The sequence below is a fragment of the Lynx canadensis genome, chromosome B2, assembly GCF_007474595.2.
Source record: "Lynx canadensis isolate LIC74 chromosome B2, mLynCan4.pri.v2, whole genome shotgun sequence".
In the NCBI taxonomy this organism is placed as follows: domain Eukaryota; kingdom Metazoa; phylum Chordata; class Mammalia; order Carnivora; family Felidae; genus Lynx; species Lynx canadensis.
The window spans coordinates 142,791,168-142,810,614 of NC_044307.1; the positions used below are offsets into that span (position 1 = coordinate 142,791,168).

Here is a 19,447-nt window from a genome sequence, read left to right on the forward strand (position 1 = left end):
AGAAGATCAACTAGGAAACAATGGCATTGAATGACACACTGGACCAGATGGACTTAACAGATATATATAGAACATTTCATCCTAAAGCAGCAGAATACATATTCTTTTTGAGTGCATGTGAAACATTCTCCAGAATAGATCACATACTTGGTTTCAGATCAGCCCTCAATAAGTATAAAAAGACTGAGATCATACCATGCATATTTTTAGACCACAACACTATGAAACTTGGAATAAGCCTCAAGAAAAAATTTGGAAAGACCACAAATACATGGAGATTAAAGAACATCCTTCTAAAGAATGAATGGGTTGGCCAGGAGATTGTGGAAGAAATGCAAAGAAAAAAAAAATACATGGAAGCAAATGAAGATGAAAATATGACAGTCCAAAACCTTTGGGATGCAGCAAAGGTGGTCCTAGGAGGGAAGTATAGGGCAATACAGGCCTACAACAAGAAGCATGAAAAGTCTCAAATACACAACCTAACTTTACACCTTAAGGAGCTAAAAAAGGAACACAGAAATAAAGCCTGAAGCCAGGAGAAGAAGGGAAATAATAAAGATTAGTTCAAAAAATAAACAGTCTAGAAACAAACAAAAAACAGTAGAACAGATCAATGAAACTAAGAGCTGATTCTCTGAAAGAATTAACAAAATTGATAAGCCCTTAGCCAGACTTATCAAAAAGAAAAAAGACCCAAATAAGTGAAATCATGAACATAAGAGGAGAGATCACAACCAACACCACAAAAATACAATTATAAGAGAATATTATGAAAAATTCTATGCTAACAAACTGGGCAATCTGGAAGAAATGGACAAATTCCTAGAAACATAGAAACTACCAAAACTGAAATGGGAAAAAATAGAAAATTTAAACCGACCCATAACCAACCAAGAAATCGAATCAGTAATCAAAAATCTCGCAACAAACAAAAGTCCAGGGCCAGATGGATTCCCTCGGGAATTCTACCAGACATTTAAAGAAGAGTTAATACCTATTCTTCACAAACTGTTACAAAAAATGGAAGTCAAAGGAAAACTTCCAAACTCATTCTCTGAGGCCAGCATTACCTTGATTCCAAAACCAGACAAAGACCCCCACCAAAATAGAGAATTATGGGCTAGTATCTCTGATGAATATGGATGCAGAAATTCTCAAGATACTAGCAAATTGAATCCAACAGTACATTTAAAGAATTATTTACCACAATCGAGATTTATTCCTGGGCTACAAGCATGGGTCAGTAGTCACAAGTCAGTGTGATACATCACATTAATAAAAAAATGGATAAGAACCATGCAGTTCTGTCAATATATGCAGAAAAAGCATTTGACAAAATACAGCATTCATTCTTGATAAAAACCCTCAACAAAGTAGGTACGACTATCCAATGGAAAAAAGACAGTCTTCTTCAACAAATGGTGCTGGGAAAACTAGACAGCAACAGGTGGAAGAATGAAACTGGACCAGTTTCTTATACCATACACAAAAATAAATTAAAAATGGATGAAAGATCTAAATTTGAGACTAGAAACCATCAAAATCCTAGGGAACACAGGCAACAACCTGTTTGACATAAGCCGTAGCAACTTCTTACTAGACAAATCACCAGAGGTAGGGGAAAGAAAAGCAAAAATGAACTATTGGGACTTCATCAAGATTAAAAATCTTCTGCACTATGAAGGAAACAATCAACAAAATTAAAAGTCAGCCTACTGAATAGAAGATATTTACAAATGACATAACCTGATAAAGGGCATCCAAAATCTGTAAAAAACAAACAAACAAACAAACAAACTTATTAACCAAATTCAGTACCCAAAAAACAAGTAACCTAGTTAAGAAATGGACAGAAGGCATGAATAGACATTTTTCTAAAGACATCCAGATGACCAACAGACACATGAAAAGATGCTCAACATCACTCATAATCAGGGAAATACAAAGCAAAACCACAATGAGATACCACCTCATACTTGTCAGAATGGCTAAAATTAACTCCAGGAAACAACAGATGCCGGTGAGGATGCAGAGCAAGGGAACCCTCTAGCACTGTTGGTGGGGATGCAAACTGATGTAGCCAGTTGGAGGTTCCTCAAAATGTTAAAAAAAAAAAAAAAAAAAAAAAGAACTACCCTATGATCTAGCAATTGCACCACTAGGTATTTCCCCAAAGGATACAAAAATATAGATTCAAAGGGATACGTGAACCCTGATTTTATAACAGCGTTATCAACAATAGCCAAACTATGGAAACAACCCTAGTGTCCATCAATTGATGAATGGATAAAAAAGATGTGGCCTGTATATACAATGGAATATTATTCAGTCATCAAAAAAACCCGAAATCTTGTCATTTGCAACACTGTAGGTGGAGCTAGAGTGTATTGTGTTAAGTGAAATAAGTCAGAGAAGGACAAATATACGATTTCACTCATATGTGGGATTTAGGAAACAAAACAGATGAACATATGGGATGGGGAAAAAAGAGGGAAGAAATCATAAGAGACTCTTAATAATAGAGAATAAATAGGGTTGGTGGAAGAGAGGTAGGGTGGGGATGGGGTAAATGGATGATGGGTATTAAGGAGGGCACTTGTGATGAGCACTGGGTGTTATATGTCAGTGATAAATCACTAAATTCTATTCCTGAAACTGATATTACACTATGTGTTAACTAACTAGAATTTAAATGAAAATTTGGAAAAAAAAAAAAAACCCACAGGACAAGGGATAAGCTACGATTTCACAAAAAGTCAAATGAGTGTGCTTAAGTAAAACAAGTTTGGCATTTGGAAAGGTGAACTAGTTATATAGAAATATCACTTACATGCAAAACTTCCGGTCTCAAGGGTGTCAAATTAATAAATCTGTCCATCCCTTGAATTTTTTTTTTAGCTTTTACTTGAGTGTCTCTGTTTTTAAAATGAGGTAGCTGCATTGCTGAAGATGGGCTGCTTTCCCCCAAAGATTTAATTGTGATTTATGTGAAACCAGAGAGTCAGATGCTTAAGAATGGGGGCTTGCCTTCTGCGTTCTTACTGCCTTATGGACTTTTTTGCTGACAGTTTTTTGGTCATCTTGAACTGTTTAATTCTTTCTTGTTCATTTTAGGTTCTAGTGTTTTGTTTTTTGTTTTGCAAAATAGGAAATGCAATAGTATATTTCTATCCAGTGTTGCTCTTTATTTAGAATGTCCTTTTAATAAATTCTTTGGTTTGGGATTATTGGTTTGTATCAGCTTGGATCTCTTGTTTGTGCGACAGAATCTGAACTCACATTAGCGTAGCCACACAAAAAATCCATTGGCTCTTGTGACTGAGAGGTCCACAAGCAGAAGTAGCCTCAGGCTTGTCCTTCAAGTGATCTCCTTGGGACACTCTCTCTCTGCCATTCCACTCCACCAGAAATGGACCTTCTCCATACCTCAACTAGTTAGCCATTGGCGACATTTTCAGAGAAAATTAACCATGCATGCTCCGCAGCAGCTGTATATTTCTAGGAAAGAGTTCGAATTATTCCTGTTTGGATTATATGCTCACCAATCACTTAGAGTCAAGGCAGGAACAGTTTCCAGAAAGAAGAGATGTGAAGCAGACAGAATAATAGATGCTTACAACTTGGTCAAGAGGATTGAATATTTTTATACCTGTCTCTCTTCCCTCAAAAGGAAATCTGTGTTAAGGATGATGGATTATGCACAGATCAGGTGTGTGGCAGCACATTTAGTATTCCAGTGCCTGGAACGTTGAGAGCTTTGGATCTGCTAATGTTTATTTGCCTGTAGCCAGATAATGGAGCTTGTGTTTAAGGCTGCTGTCTACTATCTCTTGACCTTCGTCTGAAATACTTTCTGGTATTGCTATTGAAGACATTAGTTACTGTTGACGGTGTGTGTTCAGCATACGGTATCACATCATCTGCCCAGGATCTGTGTAGACACTTAGCTCCCGAAAATACTTGAATCATTTCTTAAAGTGTAGCCAGTACTGGGGAAAGCAGTATCAAAGACTGGAGTTTTCCGGAGTGCCTGGGTGGCTCAGTGGGTTGGACGTCCGAATTTGGCTCAGGTCATGATCTCACGGTCCGTGAGTTCGAGCCCCGCATCGGGCTCTGTGCTGACAGCTCAGAGCCTGGAGCCTGCTTCAGACTCTATGTCTCCCTCTCTCTCTGCCCCTCCACCACTCACAGTTTGTCTCTCTTTAGAAAAATAAATAAACATTAAATTTTTTTTTTTAAAAATGGGCTTTTTCTGTCAAAGGCGGCATGAAAGAAACATAGTGGGACTGATGGGCAGTGGGGGTGGGGGTGAGCCTCTTCAAATACTGTCAGTGGTAGAGACGGGGAAACTGGGAGGTGATGGGGGAGAGAGGGAGAAGTCAGACGGAAGCCAGATACAAGGATGGGAATAAAAAAGGAGGTAATGGGAGACAGCGCCCCAAGGCTTTGAAGACAGCACTTCCAGGCCACCTGAACTTGATAAGATCAGAGGAGTTGCTGAAATTTGTTTTCTCTTGACATGTTACGCTCATTTGGGGAGGTGCTTTTTTTTGTTGTTCTCTTTTGTGTTCTTTTGTTCTCCAAAATTTCTTCCCATTCTAATTTTTAAGAAGCATCTCTAGGTGTTTGTTTTTTAATAAGGCTTAAATCAGTGTTTATGTAAACCTGTAATATTTGTATACATTTTTCCATGGCTAACGTTCAGTCATATTTCAATGTGTAAGGGGGTGTCCATTTTTAGTTTTTCACTTGTTTCACCAAGTCACAAGTTTGATACACAAGTTTTGGCACACGGGAAGAGGCTTTGGTATTTTGTATTTGGGGCTTAGATTTAGCCGGATTAAAAAATTGTTAGCCAAGATTCTTTAACAAAAGCAATAACAAAACAGCAGTTCCACGTCTGGCTCTTGTGTGCACACCAGGGCCCTTCCCAGGAAGCCCGCAGCCCTGGGGGTTGTGTCCTGGCCCCAAGGACCCTCCTCACCCCCCTCACACATTTATGTGCACCTGCCCTCATTGCATGAGGAATTGAGATTGGGATGACATGGTTTTTAAAAACTACCCCCCAATGGGACTAAAAGAATTCTATCTACTTTTGCAGCTGTATGAGAAAAAAGACATCACAGTTTCGTTGTCCTTGTAATGACCTCAGGACAGCTGTCATGCTCACAGAGTTCTCAGTGCTTGCGACCTGCCCCCTCAGCCCCCTTCCTAGCCTCTCTGGACAGAAGTCCAGGAGGATGCCATTCTGTGACTGACAGACAGTAAACTAGCATTTGCTTCTAACATTTTGTAATGAAAAAAAAAATCTCAAACATGTAGAAAAATCAAAATCCTTTTCCTTTGAACACCATCAACCTACCATCTAGATTCTATAAATAACATTTTACTATACCTGGTTTATTGCATTTTCATGCGTCAGTCCATCTTATTATTCTTAATGGGTTTCAAAATAAATTAGTATTTGGAGTTTTTTTTTCTTTAACCTTTTATCATTAGATGTGAATCCTTAATCCTTATTGTAAGGATTTCAGGCATCATTAAGCAAGTGTGGGGAGAGTTCACTGGCAAGAACAGTTCTCGCCATATGGTGGGTGTTCAGTAAATATTTGTTAAGTGAGTGCAGTTCCATTAGTCCTATTTGACTAGCCCTGTGCATATACTTGAACTTGCTGCTTGGGACAGTTACTTTGAAAATAAACCCTATGTTTCCTAGGTACATGTTATCCCCAGTTTATGATGGACCTTCTTTTATGAGATAATCCATGAAAGACAAATATTTAGAATTTGAAGCATATTAAAAATATATATTCACTAAATACTACAAAAGTATATATAAGACATGTTTTTTACAACACTGATTGTCTTGGAATATGTGCGTGGCAGAATTCCTGGGAATTCTGCACAGCTGCTCATGTCAACCAAAACAGCTTTCCTTTAGTCAGTTTTCCACGAAGTTACGATTTTATTGCAGGGAACATTTGCAAATCACAGCTGTTAGGTTACCTGGCCAGTATGCACAGCCCCATGTAGATTACTGCATAGTAGGAAGTATCCTAGTAGAAGTATGTAAATACATCTTGCCACCCACATTTGAAATTCTGAGTTCAGTTGGCCAGGGGTACTGCATTATTAAAATTCATCCCAGTGGCTCTAGATAAAGCATAGTGAACATTTTCACTGCCAGGGAATAATCTAAACATGTATGAATCTTACGTGTGTGTGTGTGTGTGTGTGTGTGTGTGTGTGTGTGTGTGTGTGTTCCTTCGGTCCCTGAGAGTGAGTGGGCCCAGAATGAACGATATCTCTATTTCCACTTCTCACCTCTTTAAAGAAAAGGTGTGCTTCCCACCCCTCCCCACCCCCCACCCCCGCCGATGAAACAAGTGTATTTTGAGAACACCTTGGGGGCTGATCTCTAAATGCAGCGTGGGCCACCCTTCTTCTTTCCAAAACAGAGTAGGGGCTCTCATTCTTGGTGTCCTTTTTCCTCACAATAGGGCTGATGAATCATTTTGGTGATATGTCTTCCTTTATTTCAAAATAACCACAGCCATGAAGTGTTTGTTCATTACCAGCATGTTTACAAAGTGGACAATAAAGGTTTTTTTTTTTTTTTTTACTGTTTATGTTTGTAACTTCCTCTGCTTGTCTCTATTCCCAATAGGCTCGGGTTATGTATGATTTTGCTGCTGAACCTGGAAATAACGAACTGACGGTTAATGAAGGAGAAATCATCACAATTACAAATCCGGTAAGACAACTATTAGGTTTAAACCCGATTGTCTCTTAAGGATTTAATAAATTGATCATTCACACCGACACGAATTTTTTTTCTGGTGCTTATGAAGTATTGATGATGAAGTAAGACTCTATTTTATAAACATTGATAAAAGTTAAGTCCTCTAAAGGTAGTTGGATGGGGTTCCATCAGACAGAAATGGAAAGAGACATCCCAGCCAGATCACAGGTACAGAGATTAGAACGTATTCAGTGTTTCTTGGAAGTCACAGCTATTGTTGGTTGACAGCCCTATGAGCCAGATGTTTGGCTGATACTACACGTGTATTCTTGAATGTGTTTTTCCCATGAACTCCATGAGCTAAGGACTTCTCATCTCTGTTTTACAAATGAGGGTAATGAGACATAGAGGTTAAGCAACTTGCTCAAGATCATTTTGCCTGTAAGTGGCGGGGCAAGGATTCAAAGCCACATCTGTTGAGCCTCTGAGCCTCTGCTCTTGCTCTCTGCTGGGAACACTACACGTAAACAAGGGTTCCCAAGGGTACAGGGTACATGTAGGCCAGTAGCAGACAGGCTAAGAAAACTGGCTCTTAGCCAGATCGGATAGGACCTGTGGGCCAGGCTGTAGACCTTGGGCTTCATCTGTAAGTAGTGGATTCTTTTAAGAGCTTTGCTTGGTTTTTATTGTTGATGCTGTCATAGGCAGGTGGCAAGATGACACCTGCACTTCAGGGAAATTAACCTAGCAGAGGTGTGTTGAACGAACTGGTGTGGCTGGAGTCTGGGGATGCACCTTTCGGCGGTAGCGACAGGAGTTGGAAAAAGCTAGACACGGGAGGCTTTTTGGAGTCAGCCCCAGAGGACTTGGTGCCAGGTTAGATACTGGTGGGAGAAAAGAGGCAAGGATCCATAAGGTTTTTGGCTCTGACCTTTAACCTAAGAGAATGGTAGATTTATTAAAGTATACGAGTCATGACGAAGAGCTTCTTTGGAAAGGTTAAATGAGTTTCTTGTTGGATGTGTAGAGTTTGAAGAAAAGCGAATAATTAGCCCTTCCCTATAGCTTTGCATCATAAAAATGGAAATGCCGAGCTGGGGGTAAGAGCTGGGAATAGGCCAGCTCCCTGGACACCTCAGGGAGTAGCCTGTGAGGAGGGTTGCCAGGACAACCGAGAGGCACTGGGAAGGAAAGGGGGAGATGCTGGGGCTCCCCCAGGTGGGAGGGACCGAGGGCGGCACGGAGACCAGGGACAGAGGACAGCGAATGAGCAAGAGAATGATGGCTTCTTAATATTGGTACTGTTTTCAAAACTTGTCTTCTGTGCTTTAGATACAGAAAAGAATCACTGGGTAGGAACAGTATATAAGCTTTAGATAATACACCAGGTGTAGATAAGTAACTAGGTCCTATTTTTAATCATAGGAGAAATTAAAGATTCTTTACCCTTCTGATTTTTCTTAATGGAGAAATCATCTTGATTTCTTGGTAAAATAGTATTGAATTTAAGTTGCTGTCATGGTTACAAATGGACAAAGTTGTGGCTTAAAGTGATTTTTGAAGAAGAATGTGTTATCTAGATTCAGGTAGTTATTAACTAAGACGATTTATGAACTTACGACAACTCTTACTATTATAAGGTGAAAAGGTAGGTCTTTGTTGAGATAATAGATTGGAAAGTGGGAATTCTGGTATAGAGGACTTTATTATTTAATATTGTTTATCCAGAAGAGCTAAGGAACCATGGATCGGTTAGCTTTTCCTAAACAGCAGGCAATCTCAAAGCTTAGTGGCTTAATCGAAAAACCTTTGCCGCTTTGCTCAAGAACTTACGGGTTGGCTGGATGGTTCTACTGACCTGAGATGCCTCTCCTGTCTTCAGTCACCTGGTGGGCAGCTCTGGGCCAAGTGCTTTAACCTGTGCTCACGCATGTGCCTGGCGATTCCCCTCCTGGTGGCTGACCTTGGTTGGGGCAACAAGGAAATTGGGCCTTTTTTTGTCATCATCCGGCAACCCCGATTATTCCCACAGCAGCTCTTTTGAAAAAAGTGTGCAAAGCCCCTTGAGGCCAGACTCTGAACTCACCCTGTATTATTTCCACCTCATTCTGTTGGCCATAGAGGTCACTAAGCACATCACGGCTTCCAGAGGGGGTGGTATCCTTCTGCCTCTTGACAGTCGGAGCTGCGAACCATTTTTATAGTCTGCCACCAACCGATAAATAGAAAGGAATTACACAATGATGACATTCTGTTCTGTTGAATAGGCTACTTTGCAATCTTCATTACTTGTTTAATGTTTTCAGATTATATCATTTTCTAAAGTAAAAGAGAAGCCTTGGGAGTTTAAAACTTTGAACAGTGTTAGATCAGTGGGAATAAAGAGCTTAACGTTATTTTTTCCTGTATGACAACTCCCGAAGCAAAATTTTGCAGGCAACTCCAACTGTAATCTTGGTCTTTTTTCTTTTCTCTTTTTAAACGTTACTAGGATGTTGGTGGAGGATGGCTAGAAGGAAGAAACAGCAAAGGAGAACGAGGGCTTGTTCCCACAGACTATGTCGAAGTAAGAACTTATTGTCATATAGTAAAACCTGGTCTTTGTCAAACGTCTTTTTATGAATTATGGAAAGTAGCAACTTTATTTTTAATCAGAAAGTTTCCACTGTAAAAGTAATACCTGGTAATTATGTAAAATGTGAACGATACATTGAAGTAGAACTAAGAAAAAATATTACCTATAGACCTGTGCTCCAAAGAGTGACTCCATATTTAGATTAAGTTCCTTTTAGGGAGAGCAACTTTTAAGTACTCTGAATAAATGCCCCTATTTTTCCTGTGTTTATATTGTGTAATAGCTGCTGCCTATAATACTGTTTACATTACAGAGTTCATTCACAAAGTTTAAAAAGATTTTTTTTTTTTTGAAGTAGTTCTCTTCTCTCTGTGCTGGTTTTGGACATATCTCTTCAGTTCCTTCTCCCCATTTCCATAGACAGAGGGTCTTGGATGAACTAACTTCTGGGACCTATTGCCTGGTTTTAAGCTGTATTCCCATAGATGCCAAGGATAGTGTTACAGCATCTGGGAGGAGCCTCCCAGCCTGGGACACACCCACTCAGCTGACACCGCCCCCCCCAGCCCACCCTGAGCCAGCCTCCTGGCGCCCCCTGCTGGTTGTCTGTAGGTCACTCAAAATTAAGTCCTGGGAACTGAGCTTGCCTTTCCACTCAGGTGACTGAAACTAAGGTGGCCTGGTGCCCTGGGAGTAAAACTGAACAAGAACAAGGTGCCTATGGTTCCCTTCCAGCAGAGAGGAATGATGCCCTGGGAGGATGTTTACCTGGGCACTGCCTGCAGAATGGGAAGACTGTCTGTCTGTTGTTCTGATCGAGAGTTGGGGTGGGGAGTTTTGAACCCTCTGGAGAATCTGATGAAATCTGGGGCCCTTCTCTCGGAAATATGTGCCCGTGCATGTACCCCAACCTCTTCTGTAGAGTTCCACAGGGTTCACGGGCCCCTGGACTCAGTCCACCTGTCTTATACTTATGTTGTGCTTTACCTCGGTGCACTGTGTATTCAGGACTCTAAAAATAGACAAGAATGAGAAAAATCTAAGGATTTAAGTTAGTGCTGGCATTAATTGCATTTTCTAGAACTCTGCATACTTCTAGAAAGGGATGGTTAATACAGATGTTCTGGGGCTTGCTTACCTTTTAAAAATATAAACCCCTTTTCCATAATAGATGACAATTCTTGCTTGCCCTCAGAGACTCTAACTCTGAAATAACCCTAATCTATGAAAATAACTGTGGTTCTTTCTAATATTCAGATTTTGCCCAGTGATGGAAAAGACCCATTTTCTTGTGGAAATTCAGTGGCCGACCAAGCCTTCCTCGATTCTCTCTCAGCGAGTGCCGCTCAGGCCAATTCATCAGCTGCCAACAGTAATAACCAGGTGAGTCTTCCATCATCTGGCTGGACTGAGCACAGCGCATTTGTGAGAGCTTGTGATGCCTCCGAGCCATTGCCATCCCCGGAAAGCATAAACAAAATAGCTGTTAGATGTGTGTGTGGCGTTTCTGTTGGGTATTAACAAAGAACTTGCCTGTTAGGTGGGCTAAACACTTTTTAAAGATGATTATAAGAGAGAATGCAGGGTGTTCATTGAGAGTTGCTTTTAAAAGTCTGGCATGATATGAACACGGACCTTGTAAGGTACAAATATTCTCTCAAGTGGGGAAAGAAAAGCAGGGTCCTATGCTGAGGTGATCTGTGTCAACACTCCGCTGAAACAGGAGACGATTTCTCAGACCTTGACATGGTCGTTACACTCTCAGAGCCCCCACGTCTCGTGGACACTACACGTGTAACAGTGGCTGCAAATCCAGCACTTAGCACTCGGTATCTTGTATTGCTTCTAGAAAACTTACAATAGTGGGATGATTTGGGAAAAATACACTGAAATTCTACATTGATTTTAAGGAAAGTTTGACCAGTTCAGGCGACTCTGCCTAGTTATTGTAAAATGATTACCTTGGGCGAGTGTCAGCAAGAACAGTCAGAAGATGGACATCAAAATGTTACCCTTCCTAAATCTTTAGAAGCAACTCGGCTTCAGGGGATGTTATTTCGTGATACTCTTTAACTACAAAAAAGGTTTTGAATTATGGGAAGCCTAATAGTCGTGTCACTTGAGAATTATTTGCGTACAGAATGTTTATATTTTAACCTTCCAAGAGAATTTCTCAAAGTGCTATTACCGTATGTTAGCTGCAGGTTTTATACATTTTTAGATAGCTTTTGATGGACATCCTGAGTTACAACTTAGTCTGACCCAAATACTTAAAATTCAGAGGCAGAGTGATCACCACAGTTGAGCATTTGCCTATATTTTGTAACTCTATAATACCTGAGGACCCTGGGCAGTTAAAGACTACGCAAGATAAAATGTGAGACAGTAGTAGTTAGGGGCACCTGGGTGGCTCGGTTGAGTGTCCCACTTGATTTCAGTTCAGGTCATGATCCCGGGGTCGTGGGATCAAGCCCCGTGTTGGGTTCTGTGCTGAGTGCGAAGCCTGCCTAAGATTCTCTCTCCTCCTCCTCCCTTTGCCCCTCTCTCCTGCTTGCACTTTCTCTCTCTCTCTCAACAAAATAAAATAATATTTTTTAAACTGTGAAGCCATGGTAGTTAAACCTTCCTTGAAGTTTCACCAGGGATTCTCAGCGCGAGCACTGTTGACCTCTGGGGCCTGAGCTTCAGCTTGTGATGTTTAGCAGCACCCCTGGCCTTGATTCACTACATGCCAGTAACATCCCGTTGCCCTCAGTTGTAACAACCAAAATTATCTGCAGATGTTGCCAGACGTCCCCCGGGCACAAAGTCAACCAGCTGAGTTCACTGAGTTAGACAAAAACATCAGGGAAGTGGGTTTGCACTGAGTAAAAGACAACATTTTAATAAAAGGGAATGATGTTCAGATGATCATAGAATAAATGAAGGAAACAAAAGATGGAAATATTCATCTTATTTTTGTTTTAATTTTTTTAGTGTTGAGAGAGAGAGAGAGAGAGAGAGAGAATGAATATCCCAAGCAGGCTCCTTGCTGTCAGTGCAGAGCTGGACGTGGGGCCCAGACACTCAAACCGCAAGACCATGACTGAGGCGAAATCAGAGTCGGATGCTCAACCGACTGAGCCACCCAGGCGTCCCAGTTCGTCTTATTTTAATTCAAGGACCTACATCAACCATTATCTCAGGATAGGCTGAAGCACTCTGCACACAAAGTTGCAGTCAGGCTCCAGTCTTGCCCTGTTGTGAAATAGCTTCCTCGGTGTTTAAATGTAGCAATACAGATGGATTAGCATAAGTATAAATGTTTTTTCTTCCAGGTTATTTAGAAGAAAATATAACCACCTTTTCGAAGTTGGATTTTACTAATCCGTTCGGACATACTAAATCTAGCCAGATCCTTTGAAAGCAAAGAAAAAGTGAACTGAAACTAGAAGTAACAAAATAAAGCAAGCATGACCATAATTAACTGAGCATTTGGATTTAATTTAAATCAAGTAAAAATATTTTTAATAACCGTCTATGCTTTCGGTTATCTGGGATAGGAAAATAACTTAAATAGGCCAAAATGGTGATGATGTTCATACATACCATGAAAACTGTCCTGACGAAGAAACCAGGCAGCCATTATCAATTAGTAGCTTTTAAAACTTTTGCTGTCAGGTTTACTCATTCTTTCATTTTCTGGATGTCAATGAGAAAATACTGTTTTTGTCCCAGGGATGTGCCTCTTGGGATTTTCTAATTACTCTGGCACTGTGTTCTCTCCCAGAGGTCAGTCTGATTTGGAGGACAAGTATGTCAGAGGCGCCGGCTCTCTCTGTCCCCCGGTCAGGCCGTGCAGGGCACACCCCCGTCCCCTCCGCACACCGTTCACTTCCGAACCAGCATCTGTCTGCTGTCCTCGGCACCGATGATTTGAAAGTTGGCTTTCTTCCCACACATGCAGATTAAAGCCCTGCATTTAGCTCCTGGTTATCCAACTTTCTGACCGTTGTATCTTTCCTCTAAATCGTGTATCTTTTTTTTTTTTTAATTTTTTTTTTCAACGTTTTTTATTTATTTTTGGGACAGAGAGAGACAGAGCATGAACGGGGGAGGGGCAGAGAGAGAGGGAAACACAGAATCAGAAACAGGCTCCAGGCTCCGAGCCATCAGCCCAGAGCCTGACGCGGGGCTCGAACTCACGGACCGCGAGATCATGACCTGGCTGAAGTCGGACGCTTAACCGACTGCGCCACCCAGGCGCCCCCCTTTTTTTTTTTTAATCTCTCTAAAAGGTTCTATCCGTCTGCAAATCTCCTTGAATAGCTTATTTTGAGCCTGCTATTTTTTAATCTGTCTGACCCTTCCTTGACTTTGTATTCTTAATCTGTCCTACATGTCAGAGTAATTAGTTCATAAATTTGTAATTTAATATGTAAAAAGCACTTCCGTGGGTTTTTCTTAAAATTCCTCATTTCAGGGTGCTTGAGGTACCTTCTGGTTCTAGCTGCTTACTGAGCAGCTGCAGAGGTCATGCAGTCACTGGTGTAGAGGAGAGAACAGGGTACTTTTATCACAATGACCCACTGTGATCTTTTTCTCCCTTTACTAGTTCATGGGGGGATCCCTTATCTGTAAAACATAGTCCAGTTGTTGGTTGTGGTATAGACTAGAATTGGAAATGTCAGAGGAATATGATGCAGTATTCTTTAGTATATGTGCTGCCGAAGCGAGCACGATGCATTATTCTTTAAATGTGTTGGGACAATTTAGCTTGGAAAACGGTAAAGCTGTTTATTTTTTAAGTACTTGGGAGAGAATATCAATGACATTTTTTCCATGACCTTGGAATATGGAAAGACAGCACAGTGTCTTGCGGCCGTTAAGGAAAGAATGGATGCATTTAAGTAAAAAAGTAATACTAAACTAGAAAAATATTTCGCACATACCACAGAAACCGGCTAATTCTGTTAACATACAAAGAATTCTTGCAAATCTATAGAAATAGATGAACAGCTCAGGAGAAAAAAAAATGAGCAAAGGGTGGGAACAGATTTTTCATTGGAAAAGTAGTACAAACAGCCAATAAATACAGGAAAATACTCATTTTTAGTGTCTGCTATTAAATTAGCAGAGAATTAAAATGTTTTAATACCCCATGTGAGGAAAGGAATATGCCGATAGGCATTCTGCTGCAAAGGTGGGGGAAGGATACATTAACAAAGCCTTTTGGAAGACAGTTTGGCAACATGCATTAATATTTAAAATGCATCTACTCTGTGCCCCAGCAGTTCTGAGTTTACTTATAGAGCTCCTCTTGGGACTCAGCCACGTGGGCTGCAGATTCACCGTGCGAGGTCCAACATGAGGACGTGGGGACACACACGTCTGACCATAGGGACCTGGCCAGGCAGAGCCCAGGGTGGCCACATGGTGGGAAGCATGAGTGTGGGTTTAGATGTATAGGTGTGGACGTCTGTTGTTTTTTAAACAATTTCTTTTTAATAAAGTTGATTTATTTTTGAGAGAGAGACAGAGTGTGAGTGGGGGAGGGGCAGAGAGAGAGGGAGACACACAGTCTGAAGCAGCTCCAGGCTCCGAGCTGTCAGCACAGAGCCCGACGCGGGGCTCGAACTCACGAACTGCGAGATCGTGACCTGAGCCGAGGTCGGCCGCTTAACCGACTGAGCTGCCCAGGCGCCCCACATCTGATTCTTTTTTAAAAGCACATCAGTAATGTTATCTTTCCCGTGCTTGAGTACGCACACACCACAGATGCAAATTGTGTGTAGAACATTTATTGAAGCATAACCAGGAAATGAATCGAATTCTCATTGTTTTCTTACTCTAATACAGATCTTAAGGTGGATGAGGACCACTATTGCAGTACCTTTAGAAAAGGAGAATAGTTTCTAGTGGTTCATACCAGTTTTGTTACTAGGGACTTATCTGGTATTTTCCTGCTGCAAGAGCGTTTCATGTGGCAGCTGTGCCACCAGCCGCCATTCAGAGATGTGTGGGGACAGTCGCCCCAGTCTTGGTTTTCACCCAGTTATCAGTGTTTCAGTTACACCATTGCTTTGATTCTGAGAAGCTTCTCACTATAGATCTTTACAAACCTCGGAGGTGGCTGCTTCTGTGGAGTATTTACTTTTGAGAAATTAATGGGAAGTTTTGTACTTAATTTTTTAAGTTTTTTTTTTATTATTATTTGTTTTGAGGGGGAGGGGCAGAGAGGGAGAGAGAATCCCAAGCAGGCTCTGCACGAGTCAGCGCAGAGCCCAACGTGGGGCTTGAACCCACGAACCGTGAGATCACGACCTGAGCTGAAATCAAGAATCAGACGCTTAACCTACGGAGCCACCCAGACGCCCCTGTACTTTCTGAATAAGAACAATAGGGATTACACGTGAATTAAAAGTTCTGTGAAACTAGATGTTTCATCTGAAGCCTTTGACTTGAGAGGTTTATTTTTCTATCTTGAAATACTGGCAAGATCCACATCCCTGGGATGAACTGCTTCTGTCTTTACCACACCGCCTCCCAGTTCCCCATGAATCTGTCTTCCTGTTGCCGGGTTCCTCATCCCCTGCCACCAGCACCGTCCCCAGGGTGGGGTGGCGTAGTGGGAAGCACCAGAGCCTTGCCACCAGACCTGAATGTGATGCTGTGTGAGCTGTGGCTTCCGGAATTGCAGGATTAGGTCCCTTGTAGAAAGTGATGTCATACACAGAAGGCATTTAATAAATTCTTTGCCTCTTTTCTCACCTCTTCCCTTTTCCAGGGGTGTTCTCATGCATCTGCCCTGGTTTCTTCCAACCTCTCCCTCTCCTGCCATGTGGATGTTCCCCTATGCCTGTCTCCAGTCTCGAATTTTCTCTTCAGTTTGCTCATTTTCCGGCTTCTTGTTGAACGTCTCCGTCCGCCTATCCCTTCTGTGTCTCAGAGCATGACCACAATCACTCATTTCCCCACAGAAGTAGTTTCTCTTTCTCCCTTTCCCATTTCCTTTCTCTGACATGCTCGTACTGCCCTTCTTTCATAAAACCCTAGCCGAGTGCCGTTGGCAGCCACAGTTACTGACGGGAGGGTCCTGCATCCTTTAGATGGGCAAGGGCAGGAAAAACCCTCGCTTTTAATCCCAGGCCTCATACTTCCGTGAGACTTAGGTAAGTCTCTTCCCTTCCATGCCTCCATTTCCTCATCTGGGAAGCCTCGTACGATTGTAGGAATGAGTAAATGGAGAGCTGCTTCTCAAGTGTGTAATGTAGTACTTGATAGAGATTTAATAATTGTTCGTGACAGTATCTTACACACCACTGCCTCTACGATAAGATGATTAAGTGTTTCGGTTCTTTGCTCGAGAAACTGTAGGGGCTCCCCCGTCGCCTCCTGAACCAAGTGACCCCTTCTGCGCATCGAGAGAGATCCGTCGAGCAGGTAGCCACTACCCTGTCAGAGTGGGACAGGTGGACGCTGAACAATGCATGGTAGGGAACTTGTGTAAGAAAAGCATCTGAACTTGAGGTGTGACCAGACTTTTTCCAACCTGTTATGTTTGTCTGATTCCTCCACATGGCCCCATCCTTACTTTGTCCTTATGATAGGCTCCAGCCAAACTGGCCCTTCTCCAGATAGACCCCATGCTGTCCCACCTTCTCTTTGTATCTTTTGCTTTTGCCTCCAAGAATGATAGAGTGACTCCTTCCATCTTTCAAGTCTGCCCAGCCCCCAAGGTTAGGTTCAAATATCATGTCCTTTATGAAGCCTCTTTTTTTTCTTTTGTCTTTCATTCTCTCTTCTTGATTCCCTCTGTGCTATTTGTGATTCTTAATCACAGATTATATTACTTAATTATAAACTTTCGAGCTTGGTGAGAAGCAGAGGTTTTGTCTTATTTTTTCTATTCCCATAACCTCTCTGAGGCCTTGCACCATAATACAGTTCTCTACAAATGTGGGAGTGATTTTTTGGTTCATTTGTCAATACAGCAAAAAGTATTTTACAGGGGCGCCTGGGCGACTCAGTCGGTTAAGCATCCAACTCTTGATTTCAGCTCAGGTCATGATCCCCTGGTTCAGGAGCTCGAGCCCTGTGTCGGGCTCTGCACTGACAATGCGGAGCCTGCTTGGGATTCTGTCTCTTCCTCTCTGCCTGCCCCTCCCCTGCACTCTCACGCACACACTCTTTCTCTCTCTCTCAAAAATAAGTAAATGAACAATTTTTTTAAAAAGGTATTTTACAATGGAAAATGTTATGAGATTGACTGAGTCCAACCCGAATTCTCTCTAGGGAGGTTTGTGTTCTCAACATTGACTGGGGGACTGGGAGCCACCATAGCACCTCATTCTAACACCCACCGGTTTTCCCAGTCAGAAGTAGCTCGTTCTCCTACAGGAGACCCACTGAGATTGTTAACTATCTTTTAACCATTTGGATATTAAACACATGCTCAAAGTTAAGTGGGTATTTAGGGAAATGACATCTTTTTATTCAGAGATTTTCAGTGTAATGATACTTGTTATGAAAGGTTTTTTTTGTTGGTTAAGGGATAAGGAAGACCATAGTAATTTTATGTTGGAACTACATTTCCCTTTCTCATTCCACCCCCCCACCCCCACCCCCAAATCCATGCTTAGGCCATTCTAAGACCATTTTGTAGACCATTTAAAAATAAATCAGCAAAAGAAAATGTCACATGGGTATTAAGTTTGCTTATTATTTCATTACCTCAAATGAGATCTGTAATGCCATAGACTTCTCATAATTCTTATTGAGATTTCCTCTTTACAAAACCCTATTGGAAAGGTTCTCTCTGTCTCCCCACCCCCATGTGAATTCTTTTTAGTTGCTTACAGAGCTTTGTAAGGAAGGTTGTATACATCTATTTAAAGGATCTGTTGACATTTCTCCCCAAAACTGCATTAGGCTAGTGATACTAATTTTCCATGCTTTATTGATCACGGATCCTTGCTTTATATAAGACAGCTTTATGCACCTAGGGAACCTTTCCAAAACTACGTGCTATCAGGGGCGCCTGAGTGGCTCAGTCACGTAAGCATCTGACTCTTGGTTTCAGCTTAGATCATGATCTCATGGTTCATGAGACTGAGCCCCACGTCTGGCTCCATGCTGAGCATGGAGCTTGCTTGGGACTCTCTCTCTCCTGCTCTCTCTACCCCTCTCCTGCTTGTTTCTCTCTCTCTCTCTCTTTCTCTCTCTCTCTCATAAATAAACGCTAAAAAAATCAAATTAAAATGCTTAAAAAAAAAGTACATGCTATGAAATTCATTGTTTAGGGTGGTTTGTCGTTGTTTGCTTTCGTCTGATAGGAAACAAATGACAGAAGCAAAGGGTTTGTTTCGTTTTGTTTTTTACCTTAAAACAGCTCTGGTGAAGGGCCAGTGAGCATTGTTCTAGCACGGCCCATCATCACAAGTGTCCCTAAGCCTGTCCTGCATGGACTTTTGTTAGATCCATCTGGAGGTTACTCGTAGCCTCATCCTATTTGGGACATAAAGCTACCGATATTACTTAAGACTTCGTGCTGACGAAGTAAGTAAACTCTCTAAACTAATACAAATATCCCCATTTCTTGTGTGTGTGTGTGTGTGTGTGTGTGTGTGTGTTTAATGTTTTATTTATTTTGAGAGAGAGCAAGCGAGCACAAGCAGGGGAGGCAGAGAGAGGGAGAGAGAGAATCTCTCTCTGCACTGTCAGCACAGAGCCCCATGTGGGGCTCAGCCTCACGAACCGTGAGATTATGACCTGAGCTGAAATCAAGGGTCAGACGCTTAACCGACCGAGCCACTCAGGCACCCCCCAGATGTCCCCATTTCTTAATATGAATTATACTGTTTTAATATTCTGTATTTAAAAAATAAATATCTGGAATTGACATCTGTGGGTTCAGAATATGAATTAACAAAGGGCTTGTTAAACCAGTTGTACTTTTTGGGTCATTTGCAGTTAGTGCAAATGGATTTCATCGGTTCTTGTGATCTAGACTCATTCTTAAAAGAAGGTACAAGTGTTATATTCTGACCAGTGGTTTTGTGAAGTTAGTCGAGGTTTATCTGAATTAGATGAATTACAATTAGGTAATTTCCTCTGAGCAAAAGATCTATAAACAAGAAAACAGGAAA

At 41.6% G+C, this 19,447-nt stretch overlaps 1 protein-coding gene across 1 annotated transcript in view; it reads left to right on the forward strand.

Annotated features, from left to right (window-relative positions):
• Positions 1 to 19,447, forward strand: part of SNX9 (sorting nexin 9) — a 125,216-nt gene that overhangs the window by 50,362 nt on the left and 55,407 nt on the right. Inside the window, exons 2-4 of the mRNA XM_030316683.1 lie at positions 6,671 to 6,757; positions 9,237 to 9,311; positions 10,578 to 10,703. Coding sequence (XP_030172543.1) covers positions 6,671 to 6,757; positions 9,237 to 9,311; positions 10,578 to 10,703 — 288 coding nt within the window. The remainder of the gene's footprint in view (positions 1 to 6,670; positions 6,758 to 9,236; positions 9,312 to 10,577; positions 10,704 to 19,447) is intronic.